The 27,496-nt window shown below is 40.4% G+C and overlaps 1 protein-coding gene across 2 annotated transcripts in view; it reads left to right on the top strand.

The window, feature by feature from the left end:
* Positions 1–27,005, top strand: part of Itprid2 (ITPR interacting domain containing 2) — a 42,423-nt gene extending 15,418 nt beyond the window's left edge. For both annotated transcript variants that reach the window (XM_029536308.1, XM_021193197.2), the window contains 10 exons: positions 5,686–5,758; positions 10,042–10,130; positions 12,166–13,368; positions 15,214–15,291; positions 15,373–15,500; positions 15,828–15,978; positions 16,605–16,670; positions 17,272–17,727; positions 24,783–24,901; positions 25,791–27,005. In XM_029536308.1, the coding sequence (XP_029392168.1) occupies positions 5,686–5,758; positions 10,042–10,130; positions 12,166–13,368; positions 15,214–15,291; positions 15,373–15,500; positions 15,828–15,978; positions 16,605–16,670; positions 17,272–17,727; positions 24,783–24,887 (2,349 nt within the window). In that variant the 3' untranslated portion in view covers positions 24,888–24,901; positions 25,791–27,005. The remainder of the gene's footprint in view (positions 1–5,685; positions 5,759–10,041; positions 10,131–12,165; positions 13,369–15,213; positions 15,292–15,372; positions 15,501–15,827; positions 15,979–16,604; positions 16,671–17,271; positions 17,728–24,782; positions 24,902–25,790) is intronic.
* The last annotated feature ends 491 nt before the right edge of the window (positions 27,006–27,496 follow it).

The following is a 27,496-nucleotide window of genomic DNA, read 5'->3' on the forward strand; positions in this document are numbered from 1 at the left end:
TAAAAATACTCGGGAGGTTCATCCAGAACTCATAGGCACAGGGTCTGGCTGATATACAAGATTTAGCTGTATAGACCAAGGCACTATACTGTGGGTGGGACTGTGTTTGGCCTAAGGAGAAAAGCTCAAAAATGCTGTCTTCTATTATACAGGAAGAAACTGAGGTATCTGTGTTGTGGCTATGCATAATGTAATATGTAATTTTTCTTATTGAAAATATGGAAGATTTGCTTTGGTAATAGTTCATGTTAGCTTCAGAATCATATTTTCTCTCTCAGCTTGGAGAGTAAATAATGGTGCCCTAATCTTCTCTTCGCTGAATTTTGTATTAGTCACATTAGTGATGACTTTTTATTTATTTCAAAGTTTCAGTTGCTGATAGTTATTTATGTTTTTGGTGGCTTCTGCATTTTTTATATGTGAATTATGGCTAAAGAGTAAAGTGAAGGAGAATAGAAGAAGCTCTGTAGAATATTGTCCATGTTCTTGTAGGCTACTTCTTCCTAAATTACTAAAGTGATTTCTGCCTGAGCAGCGGGGGTGTGGGAGAAGGTTCTGAGGCCTGCCTGCAAACCCTGGCTCTGTTCTGCTGATTTCTGTTGAGTGTTGTTCTGGCCCAGCTGGTCCTAAGGACTGAGTATAAGTTCAGCCCTGCACCGTGCTATGCAAATCTATACAGTATGCAGTAGCTGGAAATTTCATGCTGGTGACTCAGTTTGGATAGCAGTAGATTGACAGCGTCCTTTTTGTAATTTCTAGATTTTTAAAAGAACTCAAATTCTAAGCAGAAGTGTAAGGCTTGTCAAATGGTGGGTGCAGTTTGGTGGCACTCACCTTTTCGCTTGCGCCCTCTGCTGGAGAAAAACATTAATGACAAAATAACGGGAACCCTTTTGTGAAGTGAAGGAATGAGTGAACATGAATAGTTAAGGAATGTTAGATACTGTGTGTGTGTGTGTGTGTGTGTGTGTGTGTGGTCACTAGGAATGGTGTTGTATGTTGGTAGTAACTAGCATCCAAAGGCTTGAGGTGCAGTGACCATGAGTTTGAGTTAAGCTGAAGCTACATAGGCTCGTAGCCTGGTGTACCTATTAAGATAATTTCTCAAATACGTCAACAAATTTATTTTCAACTTTTTCTATTGTAAATAGAGGAACTTTAAGGATAATGAATCCTTGCTTTTTTCATATCTATTTAAAATATTTATTAAAAACCTCCTAGAATTGTGTTTTTTTATTTCCTTTGGAAACTTTAGAGAAACTTCTAGAACAATGGATAAAGCAGGGAAATGTGTTATTTTCATTTCCTCTTAGACATGATATGAATTGTACTAGCAGACAAAGAAAACAGTCTTCCCAAGGCCAGCTTACATCCCATTTAGAGTAGCTTGTGCACTTCTCTCTGACACTCCTTTGGTTGGGATCTGATCATTGAGGAGAACATTTGTTCCTGTGTGAGCAGCAAGTGGATACAAGTTAGAGCTCTCTCTCTCTCTCAGAGCCAGCTCCCAGCGAGAGGCCTCCCTCAGCTGCAGAAGAAGGTTGCAGTCTGACTCTGTGGGTGAGGCTGCCTCATCAGGTGAGACAGGAGGGAAGCCTGAGGTGGCCAGGACCTAGGGGGATGCCCTTTAAGTGGGAAGAGAGCTTCACAAAGGACAAGACTGAGTGAGACAGGCTAGAAGCAGCAGAATGCCTTTCTTTAATTAAGAAATGAAAAACAGGAAAAAAGTGTGTAGACTGTTTTAGTTGAAAGTCAACTTGCCTTCTAAAAAATGTTTTAGAGTATCCAGAATATTCAGAAATTCTAAACCCTTTCTCATTTTTTTGGTTGGGATGTGGGAGAGGATTTTATTTCTTAGTGGCTCAGATCTCTCTCTCTCTCTCTCTCTCTCTCTCTCTCTCTCTCTCTCTCTCTCTCACACACACACACACACACACACACACACACACATTTGTTTTTGTTGGCTTGTTGAATACAGCATGGTAAGTCTGTGGAGTTAGACATCAGCAGTCAGAAGGGGTCCCAGTTAAGGTGATCCTGCTTTGGGGATGTGTCTGTAGCAGTGGAGGAGCCTTCGCCCTGTGCGGAGGCTCCTCTCACTGTGCCGATGAAGTATGTAAAAGTAACTGTTACGAGGTGCATACATAATCCTGCTGGAGCTCCTAGAATAACTGTTTGTAAGTCTTCCTTTGTACTTATACACCTTATTACTTTTAGCTTCTAAGATTTAGGGTTTACTCATTTATTTATCTGAGTTCGAATAATCCCAAATCGGTAGGGTATTTGAGGAACAGTGGCATTCTTCCTTTGGCCTTCCAAATCTGTGAATTTTGTTTCTTTAGACAGGATCTTGCTATGCTGCCAGAGTTGATTCTCCTCCTTCAGCCTCCCAAATATTGGGATTACAGGCATGTGCAACCATGCCTATTCGTAGCTGTAGTTTCTGAAGATAAGAATTTAAATATGAATTCTGATATTTGTTATCTGTCCTGATATCCCAAATCCCAGATAGTCTCTGGGTTGTTTCTGGCTGTTTTGTTTTGATTTTTTTTTTAATCTATAATTTCTTGAGTCTTTTTAAAAATTACATAACAGTGGAAACAAACTTTATGCATTGTTTATTTTAAAACTTAGTTTTCCTTTCTTTAAGGTAACTTAGAAGTAATTACAGAATAATAGACTAATAATACAAAGGTTGTTTGAAAAATTTTCCCCTCCCCTTACACCTTCCTGTCACTAAGACATTACACCTCCCCTCCCCCACACCGTCCTGACACTAAGATATTACTTCCCAGCAGTGGTTTTCATCTCTCTGAGGGAGGCCATATTTGCTCTAGTGTTAGCGCTTCAGGAGATGGAGGGTGTCTGTGAAGGAAGGCTGCTCAGAGGTCACTGTCCTGGGTCATTGCTGCTCCTCTGTTACTTTTGCAGTTACTTTTGGTTGACTTAAGGACTTGTGGTAGAAGACTTCCCACCCTTATTTTATAATTGCAAAACCAGATAAGTCACAAGGTAGTTTTAGAAGCCAGCGACTGGCTAGTAAGACTTGAACTCAGGTCCGGCGCCTTTGACCTGCGCCATACATGTGCCATGGGACAGAGGTGAGGAAGATTAGTGACATCAGTGGACAGGAGCTGAAGTGCTTGTCACAGCCCCGTACAACTTAGGACAGAACAGTCTTGGCTTTCTTTCTTTTCTCCCTTCCTTCCATCCTTCCTTCCTTTCTCTCTCTCTTTTTTTTTTTTGTGATACCACACAGAATTGTAATTTCTAAGACTCTAATTTAAATTTTATTTCAGCATTATTTTGTATTTAGTATGTTTAAAATGACAGAGTGGCTAGTGTTGCTTTGGTCCTGAGTGGAAGGGCAGGATGCAAGGTGCATCCAAAGGTACTGCCATCAAGAAACCAAAGCCCTGCTAGCCAGACATGAATTCAGAAAGCAACTCTGTTGTTTTGGCTTAATATGTACTTTCTTTGATTTCCTTTTATTATGGGGAGTTTTGAACTTACCTAAAGTTTAAAGAATTGTATGATTAAAAACCTATTACTTGTTACTGGCTTCAGTTTTGTTTGATTATATTTGTAAAACTTCAATCAAAGGCTACCTAGAGAGTACATGGCCAGCTTACCATACAGTACTAGGAATGCTTGCTGTGTAGATCTTTATTCTGTATTGTCTTCAGAGTTTTACACTAAAATCTGACTTTTGCATAGTCGTGACCAATAAGACTAAGTCATCACTCACGCCATGGTCTTAACACAGTAAGATTTTGCTGAGAATAGTCTTCCTGACAATGACAGTTGTGTAAGTAAACATGACCCTCTCCACTGGCAGAGACTCCTGCAGTGATGAAGGGCTTTGTAGTAAGAGGAGAAATATTTTTTCCCTAGAATAACATCATGAAGGATAGATAGCTAGAGAAGGTAGCATGTTCTTTAAATCCACACTACTTTGTAGTTAATTTATCTCTAAGGAAATAGAATATTTTATAATCCTGCATCTATAAAGTGGGAAATCGTAATTTGTTGTGTCTAGCTGAGATTCCTAAGATGTAAATAGTTATCTGGATTTCTTCTATACTCTTTCAATCTAGCTAATGATTGTTTTTTAGAAAACTGTATTAGGCTGGGCCAGAGTAGCAGCTAATAATAGGCCTTTTGTTGAATATAAAAAGAAAATGTATTCTGTTCCCTTGCACTTAAAACAATGGTTTTCCGGTTAGACTTGTATCTGCTGCTTTGAATAATATAATTTCTAAGTAGCAGCAAATAAAAGTAAAGCTGACTTTGTGTCAGACTCGGGGTAGTGTGAAATGGTCACTACCTTCAGTTTCTTCAGATCACAACGATAGGGTCATGGGACTATATACAAAAGTCATCACAAATCAGAAACTCCTGAACAGGGGACCACTGCCATTAATTTCTGTGGTGGTGGTACATGTGTATGTGTGCTTTCTCTTTTCCTGTCTCTGTCTCTGTATGTCTCTGTTTCTCTGTCACTCACTCTGTCTGTCACTGTCTCTCTCTCTATCTCTTTCTCTATCTCTCCATCTCTCTCTGTCTCTTTCTCTCTGTGTCTCTCTCTGTCTCTCTCTGTCTCTCTCTCTCTGTCTCTCTCTCTGTCTCTCTCTCTCTCTCGTGTGTGTGTTTGTGTGTGTGTGTTTGTGTGTGTGTGTGTGTGTGTGTGTGTAGTGGTAGTGTATGGTGACCTTCTAGTCATTCCTATGGGATATTTCCTTTTTTTTTTTAAAATTAATTCATAGCTTCAAGTATACCAGGGGTCAAATCAAGTTTGTTTGTTATTTGTTGATTGATTTGTTCATGTTTATACCATTTTGTTTCCATTTATGTGGTAAAGTGGTAGAAATGAACAAATACCTCCTCAAATGTTTACTCTTGATACAAGTTAGTCATACTAGAACAGCTAGGTAGTGTCTCTACAGGATTAAGATGGCATTAGAATCAAAATTTTCTAAATAAGGATACAGTTGTACAGGTAGAAAAGAGGCAACTTTTCTAGGTTTGATACTTCCATTAAATAGAATTTTTAGAGCGACTTTTATGGGTAAGACTCTTTACGATTTTAGTTGTATTAAGATTTCCTTCCCACTTAAAATTCCACTATGTCTTGAAATAACATTTTTATCAGGACAGAACATTCTTATACATGATTAACAATTGACACCTCAAAAGGGAGGACTTTAGAAAACTTAACAGTGGGAACATGGTGTCCTACTTACATAGACACCAAATTTGTGTTTGCCTCAAATAGAGCTCAGTCATCCATCGTCTCCTATAATGCACAGATTAACGTTTTCCCTCATATTGGAACTACTTTAATGTTTAACATTTGGGGCAAGCTCCTGGTGTGGGTCATCTTTTACATATAGCAACTTTTGAGAAACAAAGCCTTTCCATGTGGAGTTTTGTATATGTTTGTATATGTGCAACTACTTTACATGCTATTTTTCTCTGCCAGTTACCTAGGTTGAGTGCTGCATGTCTGTGGGGAAGTATGTTGGAAAACGAACTTGTGGGACATGCTGCCAATTTGGAGATAAAGTGCCTACATTATGTTTGGAGCACTTCAGCTAGACTGACTTGTTTAATGAGTAACCATCTAGAGACACTCTTCTTTGCCATAAATTCTCTTAATTTTAACTACATATGGTTCTCCTTTAGGTCCAGAGCACAGAGGGAGAGGCACCTCATGTGCCAGCCACTTGCCAGCTAAGTCTTGCCAAGTCAAAAAGAGGTAAGTGGACCACTGACCACTCTTTCCTACAGTTGCTCTGTGTTGTTGGCTGAGGAGAGGAGTGTCTCTCCGTGTGTGGAGCAGCAGTAAGTGTGAGAAGATGAGGGTGTAGGGACGGGGTGGGGGATGAACGAGCTCTCATCTCAGCATGTAATTTTTGTGGAGTTTTTATGAGGGAGACTTTTATGCTTACAAACTTATTCTAGATTGTTTATCCTGTAATAACTCTCATTAAAAATTGCTTCCGGGCGTGGTGGCGCATGCCTTTAATCCCAGCACTTGGGAGGCAGAGGCAGTTGGATTTCTGAGTTCGAGGCCAGCCTGGTCTACAAAGTGAGTTCCAGGACAGCCAGGGCTATACAGAGAAACCCTGTCTCGAAAAAAACAACAACAACAACAACAACAAAAATTGCTGGGTGCTCTAGCTTTTAAATCTGTACATGTACTGAAACAGACTACTTTTACATTGTTATGATTGCACACTCTCTTATGTTCTGTTTCTGAGATTTTTATACAAATATATCTTGTATATATATAAGTATGATACATGTAGTATAACTCTGGCAAAAACTTGATGGCAATAGTTAAACCAAGTTAAATAGAGAGGTGTGGATCAAAGGTGAGTGGGTGCAGATTCTGCTCTTTTCTTGAATCATTAATTATTGACCACAGAACCTTTGGATCCACTAGAAAATGCTGTCTGGTTTTAAATTTACAAAGCATTTGATATTTAGAGAAAGAGAGAGGAAGAAGTTAAATGACCACTGAAGGTAGGACTGTTTATTTTTAAAACTTCATACATACCAAACCACCTGTTGTTGTTTTGGTTTTTTTTTTTTTTAACAAAAATTTATATGTATGTTCTTAGAATAGAAAATTACATGTTAGCCTTCCTGAGAAACAGTTTGCATGTGACTTTCCTGTCATTGCAGTGTGGCATTAAAGAACAGGGCTCCCAGTCACTTCAGCTCTGGTCATACACAAAGAGAAGTTTCTCATTGGATATTCTTTCTTTCTTAAGTACACAAATAAATAGATCTGCTTCTGAGGTGTACAGGGAATAGGCAGAGGCAGTATTGAGCAAAGCACCTAACTCATACGTGTCAAAGGATGATAAAGTATAGGCAGTTTCCGTCCAGTTGTTCTAGGGAAGCCGTGAGCAGTGCAGGAGATATATTCAGATGATGTTCAGATTGGCGTTTCTCCTGGCTACCAGTCTTCAGTCTCTTGTTTATGAGGCCACAAATAAAACCATCTACATATTTGCCAAGAATTCTTTTATAAAGTGACAGAAAGAGAGTCTTGCATGTGCATTTGTGATAAAGGGTTACAGGAAACAGTGACATTTGGTCCATTTTGGAAGGTAGCCTCTGGAATTGTGGTAACGTGGTACATCACAGACTGGCCATAACTTCATAGTTAGAATTAGCAGCATAGTCATTTCACAAGTAGAATAGAAACAAGGCGTGCCTTCCCTAGTCGGCTCTGCAAGTGCACTCCTGTAGTCTCAGTGCAGGGACATGTTCTTGCACAGAGAGAGACGTTCAGAGGCTCAGCTCATGTCCTGGCCTAGTGTTTACTGGGCAGCCGCCTATTCCTAGGAGTCCTACTCTGCTCTCTTTATAGAAGACAACTGTTTTTCATGAAAACCTAGAAGAGAATATCCTGATTTTGATACTAAACAGATGGTTTCCATATTTTGTTTTGGTTCATACTTAAATGTTTCATCTAATTTTTAAATTAAGGTAACATTCTATGTCTTCAGAACTGAGCATTAATCCTTAGGTTTAAATTTCTCTAGTAAAGACCTGTGGTTTCATTTTATAAAATTTATTTATCAGTAAGTACTTTACTGACACTTTTGCTTTGTTCCTTGTGTTGCTTGCACATATGTCTGTGCACTATGGGTATGCCTGATGCCACAGAGGCCAGAGGGAGGTGTTGTATCCCCTGGAACCAGAGTTAACAGTTGTGTGTGAACCTCCATATGGGTGCTGGGAATTGAACCCCAGGTCATGTGCAAAAACTTAACTGCTGAGTCATCTCTTTAGCCCAAGAGAACTATGCATTTCATGGGACAGAAAAATCTGCCTAAAGACCTTAGATTGTGATAGTTATACTTTTAGAATGTTCTCTTATATTTTGCCAAAGCCTTTCTCTTTAGTTCAGGCTGGCTTCAAACTCAAGCTGCACTTGCCAGTCTCTCTGAGTTTGTAGATGATCATGGCACTTCCTGTGGGAATGTGTTGCTACCTTCCCCTGAAGCAGTGCTGTGCAGTGGAGAACTGGGACCCCAGTCTGCAGAGAGGTCACTGCTTGGCACCATGAAGCAGAGAAGGAACTTAGGCTCTTGGTGCTGCTCAGTTCCCCATGCCCACTTGGAAGCCTGCTCAGTCTGCACTGCCAATCAGACTGTGGAACACATGGTACTCAGCTTTGAGGGGAACCTGCCCAGACCTTATGCTGCTGCACAGTCAGCAGATCTTTGAAGAAACTGAGTCTGGCTTCTTTGTACCTCGGAGAAGTTCCCTTTTCCCTACCAGTAGGCCCTTCAATTTCTCGATCATTTCTATAACTGTTTAATTGTTGAGAGTTACCACTGAGTCATTAAGCAAACATTGCCATGTTGTTCTCCATACTAGAACGTTAAGAATAAGGAAAGTTCCTGTCTTCATGGGCTCACAGTCTAGTTATAATCAAAACAAAACAGAACCATGCAAACACAGCACAGAGAGAGACAGTGGCAGCTGCTCTGGCTAGACGGCTAGTTCATTCTGAAGGAATGTAATGCCCAGTTAGACTGCTGGGGACAGTCTTTTACAGTCCAGTTCCATCAGGATTCCAACATCTCTAGGTTTGGTAAGGAGATAGAACACCTCTTTAACTCATTATACAGCTGTATTAATATCATAACACTGTTGAAGTTTTTTCTCAGTTTTTAATTGGGATATAATCACTATTTCTTGAACCTTCAAACTCCAGCAAGATGTTTTTAAACCCAAGTGAAGTTTAGTTTTGGATTTTATTTAGTCATATTATCTGGTTTAGATTATTTGGTAAACAGTGTATTTAGCCTGTTGCTTTTGAAACTCTGCAAGAATTTCACATAGCCTTGTAAATGTACAAGATATAAAGTCCCCTCTTGTGGTAAGCATAATGTAGATAGAATGCCATCTTGCTTGCAGTATGTAAAAGAACATATATTTATTTATATATCTAGTGTCATTCATAAAAGAACATTTATGTATATATATTTAGAAATTAGAACTTTGAGACATAATGATAAACATGTCTTTGCTAAATTAGCAGTGTTGCCGCACACCCCCGACCTCCGTTCCGCAGAGGTGGGGCAAAGACCACACTTACGCCAAGGCAGGGTTTGAGCAGCTTCCACAGCTTCCCGCTGCAGCTCACCCCAGCTCTCTACAGCTTCTCTCCTCTCTGCTTCTCAGCTTCTCCCACTTTATTCTGGGATCACCCAATTTATCCCCTTCCACCCTCTGCACTCATCTCTCATCACTCCTCATCCAATCAGCATTCAGCACGCGCTACACGTGAGCCATGCACACAGACAGGGTGGGTGTTGATAGGCCAGTGACTCAATATCATGCTGTATGACGCTATATGTCAGGCGGGCAGCGTGTAATCACTCAGGTGCGCATAATCAGGTTTTTGGTAATCAAGCAGGGAATCACGGGGCTTGGCAGTGAACCAGGGTGCCGTCTTGGCTCACAAGGCCGCAGCCACGGCCACACCCGCTTCCCACACAGTGTCATATGTTAATTGAATCTTTGACTTCTCTTTAATTGTTATGAAAAATTATTTCCTAACACAGATACTTGCATCATAAGAGACACTAGAGATCTTTGAATACCCTCCTATTTGCAGTGATTTAGTTTATAGCCCTTACTTTCATTCTTTCAAATACAGAATGTTTTACCGAATTGTGCATATTAACTTCTAATTTCACTTCTTAACCATTTTTATAGATTGACATAATTTGTAAATTGTTTATTTTTATTTCATCTAATTTACATCTGTGGTAATCAGAATTATCAAATACTTTGCCATTAGAGCTTACTAAGCAAATGAATGAATGCTGAGAGTTTCTGATAGAAAACCTGATTCAGCTTTTATTTGAACTTGAGTTATTGCTGTGCTTTGAAGCTGCAATTTTTCATAAGTAATTTGTGCTGCTCTATTGGGGACCGTACCTGTGCTGATGTCACTGCTATTGCAGGCCTCTGCACTGGTTTTGTTTAATAGTATGTTTCTCCTGACAGACCATCTGTTGAGAACTGCAAGCCAGCATTCCGATAGCAGCGGCTTTGCTGAGGACTCCACAGACTGCATCTCCCTCAACCACCTCCAGGTACAGCTTCCCGTTTCCAGTAGTCAGTACAGTCATTACCCTCACTTTAAGGCAGTCGGTCTGTCCATGTGTCATATTGTAAGCTTAGCTATCAAATAGGAATAGGAATAAAATGTCTGAAATGTAGATCTTGGCTATGTATTTGACTATAAATTTCAGGTTTCACTTATTCATGATCTCTGGGTATTAAAAATAAATAAATCTTAGTTTTTTTATTACTAGTGACTAAATTACTTTGGTTTTAAACTCCTTGGTCTGATGTTTTTCTTATTTGCTTATAGTTATTATACTCTAGTATTTTATAATAGATTTTATTTATTTTAAAACTCACATTCCTGCTAGTTCTGTGAACTTTTATGAAAATTAAGATGTTCTAGGTAACCCAGAAATCAGGTGCTTTCTCACTCTTGAGCTGGTGGTTGGTAGGTACATAGAGTCACAGAATGCACAAGAAAGGGGTTCAGAATGTCATTAATACAATCTGAAAACTGAAATATGGAAAACAAAAAAGGTTAAAGAGTTTTCTAGAAGCATGGCTAAACAGGCAAGAAATATAGCCAAGGAGACACAGGAAGAATCACATGGGAGGAGGGGCTCACAAGAGTCTGCCCTAGGAAAGCCTTTGGTAGTTGGCTCATTTTGTTTGGGGGTTCTAGCCACTAGTAGGTTGCCATGTTCCAGTGGGTAACCCTAAACTCATGTACATATGGATAAGATTGGTACTCAGTGTGTTACCAAGAAAAAATTAAGATCTGAAGTTGGGAAGGAGACATGATGTGGGGATCAGGAGGGAGTTAGAGTGGAGAAATGGGATATAGTTGTGATCATAATTCATTGTATGATGTTCAGGACATCCTCAAGAGAATAAATTAAAAACTATTAAAGAAAACACTGAGGAGAATTATTCAAGTTAAAATGGAAACATGATAGTAATATGAAGGTAATGTAAAATGTATTGATAAAGGCTGGAATTCCCTGATCTAAAAGTTGCAGCTTTATAGTGCTGCAGTTGTGGTATCTGTTCCACAGACATCTTTGGATTTCAGTGTTTGGTTGTACCTCTCATGCAGTATCTCTCATACAGTAATAGTGCATGTAAGCCAGTGTGTTTCTGGGAGTGAATGGGCGGTATTTTGCATATACTATGTGTCCAGTGTTTTGTGCTTTGTGTTCTGAGGTTTTGCATTCCACCATGTTCAGAGAGATAGAGTGGCCATCTATCTCTCTCGTACTTATACAATGTTGTTTCCCATTTATATTATTCAATAAGGTATATGATACTTAATATTTTATTAAAAAGTAAGATTTATTTTAGATGATTTTGCTTGCTTGTAAGTTTATATAAGTGGTCTGAGAATACTTAAGATAGAATGAGCCAATATATGTTACTTGACAGGGTATGTATATTACATGCATTTAAAATAAAGAATAATGCAGTACACAAAAAAATTGGGCAATGAGAAGAGTGCATGGAGTTGTGATGAAATAAGCAAGTTAAAGGCAGCCTGAGGCATGTGTCCATGATGAGGAAGGAGAGAGGTCCCTGGCTAGGTCAGTGATGAGGAAGGAGAGAGAGGTCCCTGGCTAGGTTTTGAAGTAAGTTCGACTGCTTGCAATGGTCTCTATGTCTCAACATGGGAGATACGTTGGTCAAATTAGGGAAGGGGCCATAGTGTAAGAAGAGTTTGATCCAGAAGAATCTGGGATGAAACTGTTGAGAGACCCCTGGTCCTGGAGCAAGGTGATCCAGGTTAGCTGTGGAAAGGAGACACAATTCTTCTCAGAGTGAAGAGAAGATGGTGAGGACTAGGGAAAGTGTGTGTGCTGGGGAAGAACAGGAAGGCATCTCTGTCCAACTCTGAGAATCGGTTTCATGTGTTGGAAAGTAAATGTAAGAAAAATCTATCTGAGATAATCTTGATAAGTAAGTGGGGGGCAGGGTGGTAAAAACCAGAACAGCTACAAATTCCATCTGTGGTCTTGTCAATGGGGACTCTGACTTCATCCTCAGCCTCTCAAATGCTTTCCTTCACAGGTTCAGGAGTCCCTGCAAGCCATGGGGAGCAGTGCTGACAGCTGTGACAGTGAAACCACTGTCACATCCCTTGGTGAGGACCACATGACTCCTATAGCACAAGACCAGCCTTACTTTAATGAGTCAGAGGAGGAGTCCCTGGCCTCTCTGCAGAAAGGAAGAACAAAGGTGGAAATAGTTGCTGAGAAAAGGAAACCAGATAACCAAGATTTCCCTCAGTGTGTGACCGCAGAGAATGCTGGGAACAGTGAGTCCATGCAGGGCCCATGTGAGCCTGGTCCTCAGGTCACAGAAGCACAGGAGCAGCCACCTCTGGCAGCCACTGGAGAGCTCCCGAGGGAAGAGAGTGGCGAGAGTGACCTAGAGAAAGGCAGTGAATGTGAATTTGCCCAGTACACCACACACCATATTCTCAGACCCTTGGCTTCCTTTGAAGCTCAGGGCAGCAGTATGAGCTCTGAAAAGAAAACTGGGTTTCCCTCTTCTGTGGACAGAGTGAACACTGCCCTGCAGAGAGCTCAAATGAAGGTTTGCAGTACGTCTGGGCAGAGAGTAGGGCGTAGCCTAATAAAATCAAAGGATCTGTTGAAACAAAGGTACTTGCTCGCAAAAGCTGGCTATCCTCTGAGAAGGTCTCAGTCTTTGCCCACCACTTTACTGAGCCCAGTGAGGGTGGTGTCCTCTGTCAATGTGCGGTTGTCTCCAGGAAAAGAGACCAGGTGCAGCCCACCGTCCTTCACCTACAAGTACACACCCGAAGAGGAACAAGAACTGGAAAAGCAAGTAACTGAACATGATGGTCAGTCTTTGGTTAAATCTACCATCTTCATCCCGCCACCCTCTGTGAAGAAAGAAGAAGCCCCTCAGAGTGAGGGGACACGACTGGAGGAATGCCACCATGGAAGGCTTGCCCCCTGCCCACAGTTCGCTCCAATATCCCAGTCCACCTGCTCCCTTCACTCTGTCCACTCTGAGTGGCAGGACAGGCCCCTGTGTGAACACATGAGGACTCTGAGTGCCCACAGTGTCCCCAACATATCAGGTGCCTCATGTAGTGCCTTCTCTCCTTTTGGGTGTCCCTATTCACATAGACATGCTGCCCACCCGTACAGGGCATGCTCTGTGAATCCTCCTTCCGCCATAGAGATGCAGTTGCGGAGAGTGCTGCATGATATTAGAAGCTCACTACAGAATCTTTCACAGGTAAGAGAAAAAGATCTGTTTTATTTTTCTGAATTCCACCTAGTTCCTCAGCAAGTTAGGATGGACAATCTCCTCACCTTCTTTTCCTGTATGCTCTCCTAGCTGTGTCTCTCTCGGTTTTGTAGGGGAAGGCTGTCACTCATCCTGAACCAAGTTCACCTGAGAATCTCCTCTCTGTAGAGGTGGCATTGTTCCATGGCTGCCTCCTCTCGGCCTTCCCTTCATTCTCTCTGTCTGAACCTTAGAGGGTCCTGTTAAAAGCATCTTCCTTCTCAATCCTTTTTGTCCTTTTCTCTGCCATTTGGAGGTGCAGATCTCCCCTAACTTTCTAAGACTTCTCGCTGACTGCGGTGGCTCCCTGCTCTCCTGGGCTTTGCAGCCCTCTGACTAAGCTTTCCTGCTCACCTCTGATGCTGGCTTCCTGGCACAGGGTTAGTCTCTTTCCATGGGCTCAAAGCTGGAACCACTCCAAAGGGAATCAGGTAAAGTGTGAACTCCGAATGCATGCCACCTGTGAGAGTGAAACAGTGGGCAAGAAGCCACTTAGGTTAAAAAAAAAAAAAATCAAATTTTCAGTTATGAAAAGATAGACCTTTCAAATACCTCTTTGTCCTCCTGCCCCGAGCATCCCCATTTCTCCTTATCAAGCATAGTTCTGGCTGTGATTATACTTCCTTGAGGCTGGGGGATTTCACAGCCGTCTCTGTCTGTACATCTATAGTGTGATCTGTGCATCTACAGTGTGCCTTTCCAGGCCAGCTATTCCAGCTGTGGTTTGTTGACCATGAATATCCTATCAGTAACTCAGTTGGTAAATCTCCCCACTTCCCACCTCACCCCAGTAGACAGATAACTCTACGGTCTCTGCTTCGGTGTGCCCCAGGGCTACTGGGCAGCGGGGCATTCAGGGTTCTCAGGATCCGTGAACTTTGGGAGGTCTGCACGTATCCCATGGTTGGTTGGTTGTTGGTTGGCTGGTTGTTGTTGTTGCTGTTGTTGTTGCAGTTTTCCAAATGGGGGGCTCTGTCCTTGCCTTTTGTTTCATGAACTGCAAAGTTCCGATAAGTATCTAAAGCTCAGGTCAGGTGTTGCCACTATAGGCATATTTACCTACTGAAATTTTGTTTGCTTTCATGATACAGCCTCATGATACAGCCCCCCTCTCTCCAAACACACACACACACACACACACACTCACGTTCACACTCTCATATGTGTACACTCATTCACATTCACACACAAATGCATACTCACACTTACACACTCACTCAGCTCACAACATATGCTCATTCACCAACACGCACATATACATACACACTCATACATACATTTACACTGAGATGAGGGCTTTGTGGGCTTTTGTCTTCCCTGCCTATAACAATAGAGTGTGTCTCACTGAGTGTGGATGGGGCCACTTGCTGCTTTCTCCAGCCACTGCAGTGTGATGCAGTCTCCCCTTGCTTTTGCTGACAGATCTCAGGGTCTCAGTTTGGCTTCTCTACTTACCTTTTCAAGGCAAGAAGGAAGTACTGTAAACACACACTTCCTTGTACATGGACACACACACACACACACACACACAGACATACACATACACAGATACACACACACATATATGGATATGTTTTCCTTTACATCTTCTCCCAAACAGTAATTTGGACATAGAATCAATAATCAGCAGTAGAAACCAATTTCTTTTGTTGTTGATTATAATATACATCATTGTGGGTTTGACTTAGCTTAAAAAGAAATGATAATGCATGCCTTACATTAACTTTAACACCTTAGAGAACTTGGCAGTAGTCACTTTGACCTGGGTTTTAATCCTGTTTTATCTGTTTGAAGTATCCTATGACGAGAGGTCCTGATCTTGCTGCTGCTCCATACAGTACTCAGAAGTCGTCTGTTCTACCTCTTTATGAAGTAAGTTCCCCCTTAAATCTTTGAATTGCAATACTGTGTGTGACTTAGAAGTGTAATCCTGATGGATACATTGCATTTCAGAATACCTTTCAGGAGCTTCAAGTCGTGAGGCGGAGCCTGAATCTGTTCAGAACGCAGATGATGGACTTGGAGCTGGCCATGCTGCGGCAGCAAACCGTGGTGTACCCTCATATGACAGAGGAGGACAGGTTAGTTCAATCAGAGCCTTTTCTTCAGAGAAGCAGGCCTTAAGCATAGCTTCTTCAGAGCCCAGCTCTGTCCACACTCAGAACTGTGTGTAGTGAAGCAGTGCAGGTAAGAAACAGGCATGCGAAGCTCACTGACTCCACATGGAGTAGTCTGCTTTTCAGAGAGGTGAGCGTGCAGGGGCCAAGTACCCAGTCAGTACTTCAGGGTTGCTGTCTGAACTTACAAGATTGCAGTACCTTTCCTTAATTCATACTTTTCAAGAGTGTGGTGACTAGAAATCATTCAGCTACTACTTTTCCAAAGTTATGCTTGTCCCAATCTGACAGGTATGAAGTTGATCAGCTGCAGGGTTTGCGGAACTCTGTCCGAATGGAACTGCAGGACCTGGAGATGCAGCTGGAGGAGCGCTTGCTGGGCCTGGATGAGCAACTCCGTGCAGTGCGGGTGCCGTCCCCTTTCCGCTCCTCTGCGCTTCCGGTATGCTGTTGGGGTCCAGAGTCTGCACTAGGGTTATTCATAATGTGGGACTTAGGACCGGGTACCTCATTCTACCCATTTGTTTTAATGCTTTAGGATCATGAATACTGTTCAAGTAACTTTTATGCACATTAGTTTTATGTACAGTGTGATAAATTTCACATTTAGTACATTTAGAAATACATTGAAAATTTTAATGATAATTTTCAGTAATCAAAAAACAAAAATCAACACAAAAGTTTCATTTTTGAAGGAAAAATTTTAGTGAACTAAAAGATGACTACTTTAAACTTGTGTCCCTGCTTGTAACTCCAAAGAAAAAATTATTCCTTTTATCTCCCAGTGCCCTTTGTTTAAGTAAATAACTGACCCCTTTGAAGTTTTCCTTTGTTTTCTATTTACTTCTTTTCCCTGACTTGGGTTTGGGGGAGGGGTTCGTTTTTGTTGTTTTGTTTTGATGCTGAAGATTGAACCTTAGCCTCTCCTAGGACTACACAGTAACTGACGACAGTGTTTGTGACATAAAGATGTATTTCAAAGGAATATGTAGTCAAGTCTTTATTAGGAGCACTTTCAGTTTGAGGAAATGTGTCTGTGTGTGAGCCTGTGCTGTGCTTACCTTTCAGGGGATGTGTGGCAGCAGGAGCGTGGATAACTTATCATGCCCATCTCCGCTGAACGTCATGGAGCCGGTAAGCCTCTCCGTCAAGTCCCCAGGGAAGGGGTGTTGTAATAGCTCATGGCTGGCTGAAGTGCAGACTTTGAAGAAGTTACATGAATTGGAAGTGAGTTTGCCACTTGAAGTGCAGTGCCAGTTTGGACCTCTAGAAAGCTAGCTTCAATGTAGTGGTGATTTGTCTTTATAACCACAAGAACATAGTGCATCATGGAAACATCTCATCTCTACTCCAAGGAGGCCTTTCCTGTCAGATGCTGTCTCCTTACAGGGCCTACAAAATGAGTAGTAGTCATTGCATTTTAGACTCATTGGCAAGGCATCCTGAGTAGCTGTTTTAGTTTTCACTAATTTCCCTTCCATGAGATAATCCAGCCATCTCTATGTTCACTAGTATAATTTCACTTCACTGTCTATCTGAGATTTCCAAGGTATGGCTTGAGATTACTATGAATTTAATTTTGTGTGTGAATAAAACTGATCAGTTAATAAGTTAATGAAATATAATTATGCCTTTAAAATTCCTTGTGATTTGGGACAGTAGGATAGCTGGGAATGTAACCTTCTTAATTGCCAGTGGTAATAGTGAGAGAGAAGAATAATGTTTTGGCTTCCAGGTCACAGAGCTAATGCGAGAGCAATCATACCTGAAGTCTGAGCTGGGCTTGGGCCTTGGAGACATGGCATATGAAATTCCTCCTGGAGAGAGCTCAGAGTCCGTTTTCTCTCAAGCAACATCAGAGTCATCTTCTGTCTGCTCCAGCCCCTCCCACACCAATAGACGATCTAGAGGGCTATCTGGGAGCAAACCCAGAGCCCGCTTAGTGGCAAGAAAGAAGATATTCCGAGCCTCTGTGGCCCTGACACCAACTGCCCCCTCTAGAACAGGCTCTGTGCAAACACCTCCAGATCTTGAGAGTTCTGAGGAAGCTGGAGGAGCTGAGGAAGCCTCCCAGGTAGTGGGACTTACATCTCACATGGAGGAAGAGCCAGAGGATCTCTCACTGATGCCAGCAGCTGAGGAAATGCACCGGAATGTGGAGCAAGATGAATTGCAGCAAGTCATCCGAGAGGTGGGTCCAGGCTGAGCCTGTGTCAGTTGCAGATGTGTGCCATGGTGGAGTTTATTCAGGAGCTGCTGCGTTGCTAGACTTTGATTTCACTGTGTACAGTAATTTGTAGAAAGCTTTAGCCATTGACTGTACATTTCTGCAGATTTGAGACTGCCAGACATCTCACCACTTTGTCCACTGTAGCCAAAATAGTGTTCATAAAGTTTAAAGGAGGGAAAGCCCTTAGACCTCTCATTGCCACACGCATAAAATAAAGAATTACAATTTAGACCTCTTCCAGAATTAGAAGCTGTCATTTGATAAAATTCCAATTGGCATGAGGTAAAGGAGGAGGTTGATAATGGTAAGGAATTTGTTCTCTTTTCCTTTGATGGCTGAAGAAGCATAGAAATTGTGATTTGTTCATAGACTGAAATGCAGTGTAAAGTGGGGTTTACCCTGGATGAGGAGAGCATGAGAACCTAAAGTGTTAACCAGAGTTCTGGGTCCCCAAGGGGCCACCAGCATGTATGAGAGTTACCACTCAGGCTCAAAGTTAATTGAGAAAATGTATAGAATGACTGTGAACTTTCTACTACTGAGAGAAAATGCCTGAGAAGAGCAAAAAAGGGGGGGGGGGTGTTTGTTTCTGTTGGTGCTCTCGAGGTTTCAGCCTGAAAGCACTTGGTTCTGTTGTTCATGGGCCTATAGTGAAACGGAGAACATGGGAGACAGCTGGGCTAGAACAGGGCACAGATTGGTGGGACCAGAGGGTCAGGTTAAGACAGAGCCTCCACCATCCTGAGCCCAAGGACCTGTCCGCTTTCTGCCTGGCCCTGCCTTCTATGTTTCTCTGGCCCTTCTGGGGACTAATTTACTGACTTCTTGAAAGCTGCACCTCTGAGTATCATTATATAGAGGACCAAACCTTCAGCATCTGAGCCTCTGGGACAATTACAGACTTAAATTATAATGTTTTTTTACTATTGAGTTCCATTTCTATACACTGGTGTATCCCCTTTAAAAAGAAAAGCACCATGAATAAACTCCAGAGTGGCTTGGACTTGCTCTCTCATAAGTTATATACCTTGACTATTGGCTTGGACCTGTGCTCTCTGTGGCTATATACACTGAATGCTCTCTCTATAGGTTATATAAGTTGGATAGTTTGCTGTTTTGTCTCCAAAGAGGAAGTGTACTTTTCGTTCCAGCCACTCCTAAAGCTCCTGATGATAAACACCCTTTATTTTATGTTATTAATTAAAACGTATAACATATATATTTTAAAAGTCACATTAGGCGTTGAACTGTATCTTAGTGACAATGTGTAAGGCCTTGAATGTGAATCCAGCTAAGGTGGCACTGAGCACGCATGGGTCCCTGAGTGTGACTCCCCAGCAGAGGTGACACTCAGCAGTATGTGTGAGCCATGAATGTGAATCCCCCCACCCAGCACTGCCCAACCAAAAGGAAAACCAAAGAAACTCGCAAAGCTTTATAATCTTTGAAAGCTTATAAAGTATGAAAGGTAGAAGAAAAATACCTGTGAGCTAAGAAATCCTTAAATTACAGTGAGGTAAACAAGACCCAAAAAATTCAAGAAAAATTGAAAACTTGCACAATGGCCCTGAAAAAGTTTTCAGGTTTTTGGGCCTTTTTATTTTGAATACTTGGGGTTCTTAATGTCTATGAAAGCATTTTACACACACACACACACACACACACACACACACACACACACACAGAGAGAGAGCATGTAACATTTCTTATCTCATAAATGCAGATTTCTAAATATTATTAGTGATTGAAGAACTAATGCATTAGAACTAATGCCAAGTAAGTCAAACTAAGCCAGAGAAATTAGGCCTGTCCATTTTCAGACTGTATTACCAATGTAATTGTAAATGTGATTCTGATGCACTTTTAGAATCAATTCTTGGCATAGTCAAAAGGGCCATTGATCCTCTGGGGCCTAAGATTAGTGCCTACACATATGGTGCCATCATTTATTGCATAGTAATAGCGTGGAAAGTACATTAAAATCAGCACTGGGCTCTGCTGTGAACACACAGATGATAATATCTTCCTGAATGTGTCTGTGCTGGGAAAACATGCACTAAAACCTATACGACTTGTTGGGGAAGGATAGGATTGGAAGGATGACATCCCAAACTTCACCGACACAGAAAAGGACAAAAAATATAAAACTAATCAAAGCAGTAGCATGGTTTATACATAGTTAACATAGTCAGGAAACATAATACGACAATAAAGAAATGGAACATTTGACTTGTGCTTGTGGAATCAGGCTTGGGAGGGCTGGAGCTTGTCGGTTCCTGAGATGGGTGAAAGAATGGTCTAGAGTCTGACACAGCTGCAGTGCCAGGGCTGAGTAGGAGTGCCTTGTGCTCAGGAATGACATTGCTGCTAGACATCTTTTTCAATATATCACTGCATTTTTTTATTGGATATTTTCTTTATTTACATTTTAAATGCTTTCCCCTTTCCAGGTATCCCCTTCAGAAGCCCCCTATCCCATTCCCCCTCCCCCTGCCTCTATGAGATTTTTAAGTTGCTTATATTTTGTGTTCTAAGTTCCTAGATTCAGCTGAAAGCTGCTTCTGTGGCCACCCATGTATCTTGAAGATGGAATTCAAATAAACAAATGTGACATTTGTGTTACATGCAAATTGTTACCCAGGATTTCTGATATGTTGACACAAATGCCCATTTTCAAAATCAGTATAGGTGCAGGGTGCATGGTTTTTATTTCTTCTCCAGACTTGACTGCAGAGTTGTGGAAGACTTCAAGTCTATAGTTATTTGTTCTGAAAATGGAGTTATTTCTGTAAGTTGATTGTGAGTGACTAACATTTCAAAAAGTGTGCATTCAGTTTCCTCAGTCAGGTATGCCTGAGTAGGAACATGAGCAGGGACCTGTTCCTAGGACTTGTCTGTACTTGGGTTCGATGAAATAATTACTCAGCCTGAGCTGCGTTTGCTAACCCCTTTCTTCTACTAAATTCTGATACTTTCCTTCCTCTTAATTTGCTTTGCTTTGAAGTTCTCCTGAAAACTTGGCTTCCCATTGCTTATTTGGCATAGTTACTCCTTTAAAGCATGCCTGAGTTTTCATTTTAAAAAGTTTATTGGCCTGATCCATGTTGCAAATAATTGCCTAGGAAGAAAGTGTTTGCCTTAGACTAGAATATTGATCCTTTGGCCAGGAGCACAGACTATAGAAGAAGCCGTTCGTTTGCATTTTGCTGCCTTGGTCCTAGGGAATTACTTAATCATTTATAGGAATCTCCTATTAAATATGAAAGATGTTATACTTTGTCAGCGTTTAAATTGGCATGGAAGGCAAATGTTTGACAAACTTTTCAGAATGTGTTACTAAACCCTTCAGAGAAGCCATTCAGCTCAGAATGTGGCAGCGTGTGAAGGAGATCTGCTATAACATTTACCCTTGCAAAGGAGGGCTTACCCTGCACAAGGATGTTGATGTGCATAGCAAATCAAACTTTCTGAAGTATTTTGAGAACACACTTGAATAGATACCTTGGTTTATTGCTAGCTCAAATTCAAAAACCAGTTCATATTGTTATCCTAACTCAGCAAGGTGGTTTTATGTTTAAAAGTTTGTTTATAAAATATTTCAAATACTGATTTTTTTTTTTTTTTGCTCCATTTATTTCCAGCTGGTAATCTTTTAACCTTAAATGTCCATGGTACTAAATTTCAAGTTGCTAAGCTTATTGTATTTGTTACCAAGAAAATAAAATTTGATTCTATCTTCCCAGTAAATTTGTGGCCCTTAACCCCATTAACAAAGCCAGCATTCAGGAAGGCAAGATCTGATCTTGGATAGAACAGCTCTGCAGGTGAGGATTAAGTATGTTTGGCAGGCACTCTCAGAGACCTTTTTTTTTTTTTCCTTACTCCACTCCTGGGTGCATGAAAACAATGCCATCTGTCAGGCCTCTGTTTCCATCACTGTGCCCTGGGTGGTGTAAAGAGTCATCAGCCGACTCCCCCTTGGAAGGAGAACATCCACACAGAGTCCTTTCAGACCATACACAGTCTCAACTTAAACTTTTGTCAAACCAAGGACGCATGCGTCTTCTCCTTCCAGATTGTGTCCACATCCCAGTTGGGAACAGTACTGTATTAGAATTTGTCTGAGTCATTTGTGATATGTGTGATCATGGCCGAAAACCATTTACAGATACTTTAGAATGTACATATGTGTAGGAATAAATAGATGGTTTATAGGATACGTGAAAATGTGCCATTTTCAGAGGAAATTCAGTCAAGAATAAATAGCATAGATTGGCATGCTTTCCATAAAAGTTTTCTTTGTTTATTTTAGCTTCTAGGCTTGGTTTACAACTGTCAGTAGATCTGACATGTTTAAACATGTGTTTTGGTAAAAACACAGCTTCTCGTGTATTCCTTTGGAATGTTTTAGAGACCATCTAAGGGTCCTGGCTTTGGGGCTCTAGGCACTTTGTTGATGCAGCTTCATATGTTATATCAGCAAGTCATTGTGTGTTGCAATAAACAGTCTTTTTTAAAGTGTCTAGTAGTCTGTCTACACAACCTTTGGAAATTGTGCTCAAAGAAGTCCTTTTACTAGCCAGTCTAGAATTTTCTTACTCTGACCCCCATGTCTTCTCTAAAGCATGGGGAACTTTAGAACTAATTTATTTGTTCACAATTCTGTTGTGAAATGGTTTATTACAGGCATTGTGCTATTTTCAGTGCTAGTTTCAATGTAGCTACTTTCATTTTCTTTCTCTTTTTCTTTTTCTTTTTCTTTTTTTTTTTTTGTTCTTGTTCTTACTGCTGCTGTTTTTGGTTGGTTGGTTGGTTGGTTGGTTGGTTAGATTGGGTTTTGGTGTTTGAGACAGGGTCTCAGTATGTAGCCTGTCTGTCCTAGAACTCTATCTGTAGACTAGGCTGGCCTCAAACTCAGAGATCCATTTTCTTCTGCTGCCCAAGTTCTAGGATTAAAGGCATATACCTGCACCCCCAGCTTTCTTTTATTTTTGAGGTGTTAGCATGTGATCATCTATAGTAAACTATACTTGACAGTAGAGATTCATGTTCATTTGTTTCTTATCTTTTTTATTGAGACAGGGTTTTGTTCAAGATGGTTTCAAGTTCTAGGACTCAAATAATCCTTCTGTCTCAGCCTCCCAAATGCCTGGGACTACACATACCAGGCTCTTAGATACTCTATTATACTCTATACTAGCAATATCTGTGTTACCATAATGGTTAGCATTCATTTTTAATTGAACGATAAGCACAAAAGAGATGTAATAAAGTTGTCTTATTAGAGACTGCTTAACATCTTGTATAATACAGAATTTCAATGGCTCTTTTTCTATATACTGAATTTGCCTTATGTATTGTGGCTACAATACTCTGATTTTCATATTTCATACCTACTTAAAATGGATCTAAAGTACAATACATCTGAAGCCCTTTGTTATTTAATGTTCATGAATGGTGGTAGAAGATAAACTTCAGATCTGAGATTTGTTTACATGTGCATCAGGGCAGATGATGATCGATAGCAAAGGGCAGTTTTGTTTCTATTGCCTTTTTAGTTGTGAGCCTAGCCTTTTGCCTTGGAGCCATCTCTCCAGCCCTATTCTGCTTCTATGAAGAATCATATAGAACTCTCTGTGGTATGTACCATTTTTCCATAGCACAGCCATTTTGAGAAAAACTCCAATCGAGGTGTTTTCAGGATGTATTTAGGAACGCTTTAGGAAGTAGAGGAGGCTGACAGGAAACTGTGGAAATGTAGAATTTTTAAGAGCTGGTTGAGAGTAGCACAGTGCTAATTTGGGAATGCATTATCAATTTACTCCAGGAAATGCACGTTTAGCCTTTACAAAGAGCTATTTGGAGGTGAAGCTATATCATTAGAAAGCAAGAGAGGAAGAAGGCATATAGTATTTATGTAGCATTTAGACATCTGGACATGATCATTGCCTCATGTCTATTTGCTTTGTGTTTGTTTGTTTTATTCTTTTTCTCTATTTTACATTTTTTTCAACACCCCATCCCATCCACCCCCCACATCAAGTTGCTGCAGGACTAGGTACATCCTCTCCCACTGAGGTCAGACAAGGCTCACAGGCAGGCAGCAGGCAGGCAGCAGGCAGGCAGCAGGCTCAGGGACAGCCCCTGCTCCAGTTGTTTGGGGGGGGGGGTTCTTATAAAGATCAAGCTGCTCATCTACTACATAGGTGCAGGGGGCCTAGGTACAGCCTGTGCTTGCACTTTGGTTGGTGATTCAGTCTGTGGGAGCCCACAAGGGTCCAGGATAGTTGACTTTGTTGGTCTTTGCTGTCCTCTTTAAAATTTAAGTATCGCTAAATGAGATTTTCTTCTGTCCACTGAAAATGTGTGTAGGTTAAACTTCCATAGATATTCTGTTTTTAGTTGGTAGAAGCAGGCAGAGAATCTCTGCCTGAGTCTCACTTTGCCACTTACAGGTTTTCTTAGCATTAAGAACACCAGTCCTGCTGACTTCCTGGCTTCCATAAAAAGCAGCATTGCCAACCTCACATTTAGTCCTGCAGGCTGTTGTGTGGAGTAACCTATGAGAAGCTCTATCATATTTTCCCCAAAGAATTGTGATTCTGTTAGCCAGGCAGTGGTGGCACATGCCTTTAATCCCAGCACTCAGGAGGCAGAGGCAGCCTGGTCTTTGTGAGTTCGAGGCCAGCCTGGTCTACAGAGCAAGGTCCAGAACAGCCAGGGCTACACAGAGAAACCCCAGTCTCAAAAAAACAAAATAATTAAAAAAAAAAAAAAGATGTAAAGTGATTTTTCATAATGCCTTTGGCTGGGTTGTGCTACACAGGACTCTGATGTGACACGGGGGGGGGGGGNGGGCTTCCCTCCAGGTTCTTCTTTTGTGCTTGTCACATGAACACTGTGGCCTTCTGTGATTTAGCTGACTGCAACAATTAAGTGGTATGTATTTTATCTGAAAACAGGAAAAAATAGCTTGGTCATATTGTTCAATGCATATTTTTCTTTTTCCATTACAGATTAAAGAGTCTATTGTTGGGGAAATTAGACGAGAAATTGTAAGTGGACTTTTGGCAGCAGTGTCTTCAAGTAAAGCACCTGCTCCTAAGCAGGACGGCCACTGAGTGGGACATATTCGGTAATGTTGATTAATGTCTTCATGGAGCTGGAGATAGTACACATTGACACTTGACTCATAATTCTTTGTTTTCTTAGTGAAGTTGTTATAACTAGCTAAATCTTAATCTTTAAAATATATGTCATAGTTGTCCTACAGTATGAAAACCATATGCAACCCATATGTATAAACAATTCAATTTAAAAACAGAATTGCCTGCAGTGTGTTCTACATAGAAAGTCATTATAGTAAATAAATCCTGGAGTTGGACTGTAGACCAGAATCTTACTTTAATATTAATTACATTGTATTTCAAATGTACAATGTGTGGGAAAGAATTTGAGAATTAGTCAAAAAATGGTAATGCCTTACCATATTATGTTTGTCATTTGAACAGATATCCTGTAGATCCATTTCTAATCATAATTTATTAAAGATTGTTTTATGTGACTTACTACAATAATAGCTATAACTGTATTTTATAATATATATATATATATATATATATATATATATTAATAGCAATGTTTAGTGAACACACCAAGGAATAATAATGTGTATAATACTTTTCAGAGCTGAATGTGATATATAATTTCAGCTGTGGAAAGTAAGAAAATATTTTATAAACATTATGTCCTAGCAAATCATACAATTTCTTTTCAAAACCTAGGGTAAAATTATTAACTTTCAAAAATGTATAACAGCCAGAAAACTTTATATATATGTTAAGTGGATGGACAGATGATAGATAGATAGATAGATAGATAGATAGATAGATAGATAGATAGATAGATGTAGAAACATCTATGCCATATATATGGACTTATTTGAATAAATTTCACATTTATTTTAAAGAACTTTCAAAATAGTATTTGAAGAATGTTTAATATTCATTTTTCCTTCCTTTTAGGATTTAGATGGATCCCATTAACTAACAGACGTTGTCAGTGATTTATGCTGGTGGAGGTGTTGTTTGTCCTATGGAAGATATTTTCTACTGAGCTGGGCTACTGTACACAACGGACAGTGTGCATTTCTGTACAGGTTATGGTTCTATGCATAAAAATTAAAAAAAACATACATAGAAACTTGGGCACTTTGCTGACTCATTTCAGAACTATCAGACTGGCCATTTGAAAGCCTAGTATTTATTTGTATGTCAATATTTTCCCAGTTGATGTCCTATGTAGAGTTAATTGTAAAACTTGAAGAATTCCAGACATAACCAACTTATAAATAACATATTTCTTCAGGCTAGCTTCTACAACACTGACCTCTATGAGGTATTTACTGTGCAATAACAGATCATCTTTTGAGAGCTTGAAGCAACTGATGATTTTTCCCTCCACTGCTCTTCATTGGGGTCACTTCCAAGGAGACTAATGGTTCTGTTGTAAAAATTGCTCTTAATTCTTGAGGAGGCTACTGAGAAGCAGTAGGGTAGATCTCATGAGGTTACCTACAGCTACTTCATGTTCTTACACTGTAAGCCTTGTTGCTTTACTCCAACAATTGTAATTTTATTATAGCTATGAGCCTTATGGTAGACACTATGTACTCTCTGCGCTATAATTTCATTATAGCTATGTGCCTTGTGATAAGCACTATGTACTTTCTGCGTTGTCCACATGTCTTACTTTAAGGTGTTTCTTCTGTCTTTTAGACTAGGTAGTATTGTCAAGATAATGGGGCCTGTGACTTGAATGGATAGAATAGACATGAATAAGCTGGTTTTTGTTTTTCCAAATGAGATTTAGATTTGTTTTTTCATGCTTAAATGATTTTAATTCAGTTTTAACCATTGAAAACTCATGGTTTTTCTAAAAGAAAAAAAGAAACGGTTTCCTATCTGGTATTACATATGTCAAATAAATGTATAAAGTAACAACCAAATGTTATTAGAAACTAGTCTTTTAGTATTTGTAATTTTCAACTCCTATTGTGTTACTTTGTGTGAAAATTTTTAGTCAGAAGTGCTTGGAATAATGGAATGGTTAGCATTCTTTGAAAGAGTATCTAAAAAGTTTATAAATATTTGAACTATCACACAAAGGTTGCTCTCTAAAACAAAACAAAACAAAACAAAACTCCCATTAAAACAATAAAGTATTTATTTTGCCTAAAATGTTCAATTGTTTTTTTGAGCTGTAACATGAAGAATTTGGATTACATTTGAGGACTGACCAGTGACGTCTGAAAGGCTTGTTGGGCTTTCCCTCCCTGGAGAGGCTTTGGCAGGGCTTTAGGAAAGTCGGTCTCCACCACCAAGAGGATACAGCAGTATATCACTCTGGGGCTCAGAAAGATCCAGGGCTATGATCCCATGTTAGGCCAGTTTGAACTTCTACAAAAAAGTGTACAGTTAAACTGTGAAGAACAGATAAGAAGCCAGGTATCACATGCATGCCTGTAATCTTGTTATTAGACAAGCAGATGCAGGAGTGTCAGGAATTTGAAGCCAGCCAGGGCTTATAAGTGACTGTGCCTCAAAAGACAAATGAAAAAGAACAGATATTAAAATACGGTTGTTATCTCTGTTCTCCCCCTCCAGACCCTCTCTTCACCCAACCCCACCTCTCCATCTACCTCTGATGACTATTTTGTTTCCCTTTCTGG

The sequence above is a fragment of the Mus pahari genome, chromosome 3 (assembly GCF_900095145.1).
Source record: "Mus pahari chromosome 3, PAHARI_EIJ_v1.1, whole genome shotgun sequence".
NCBI lineage: Eukaryota > Metazoa > Chordata > Mammalia > Rodentia > Muridae > Mus > Mus pahari.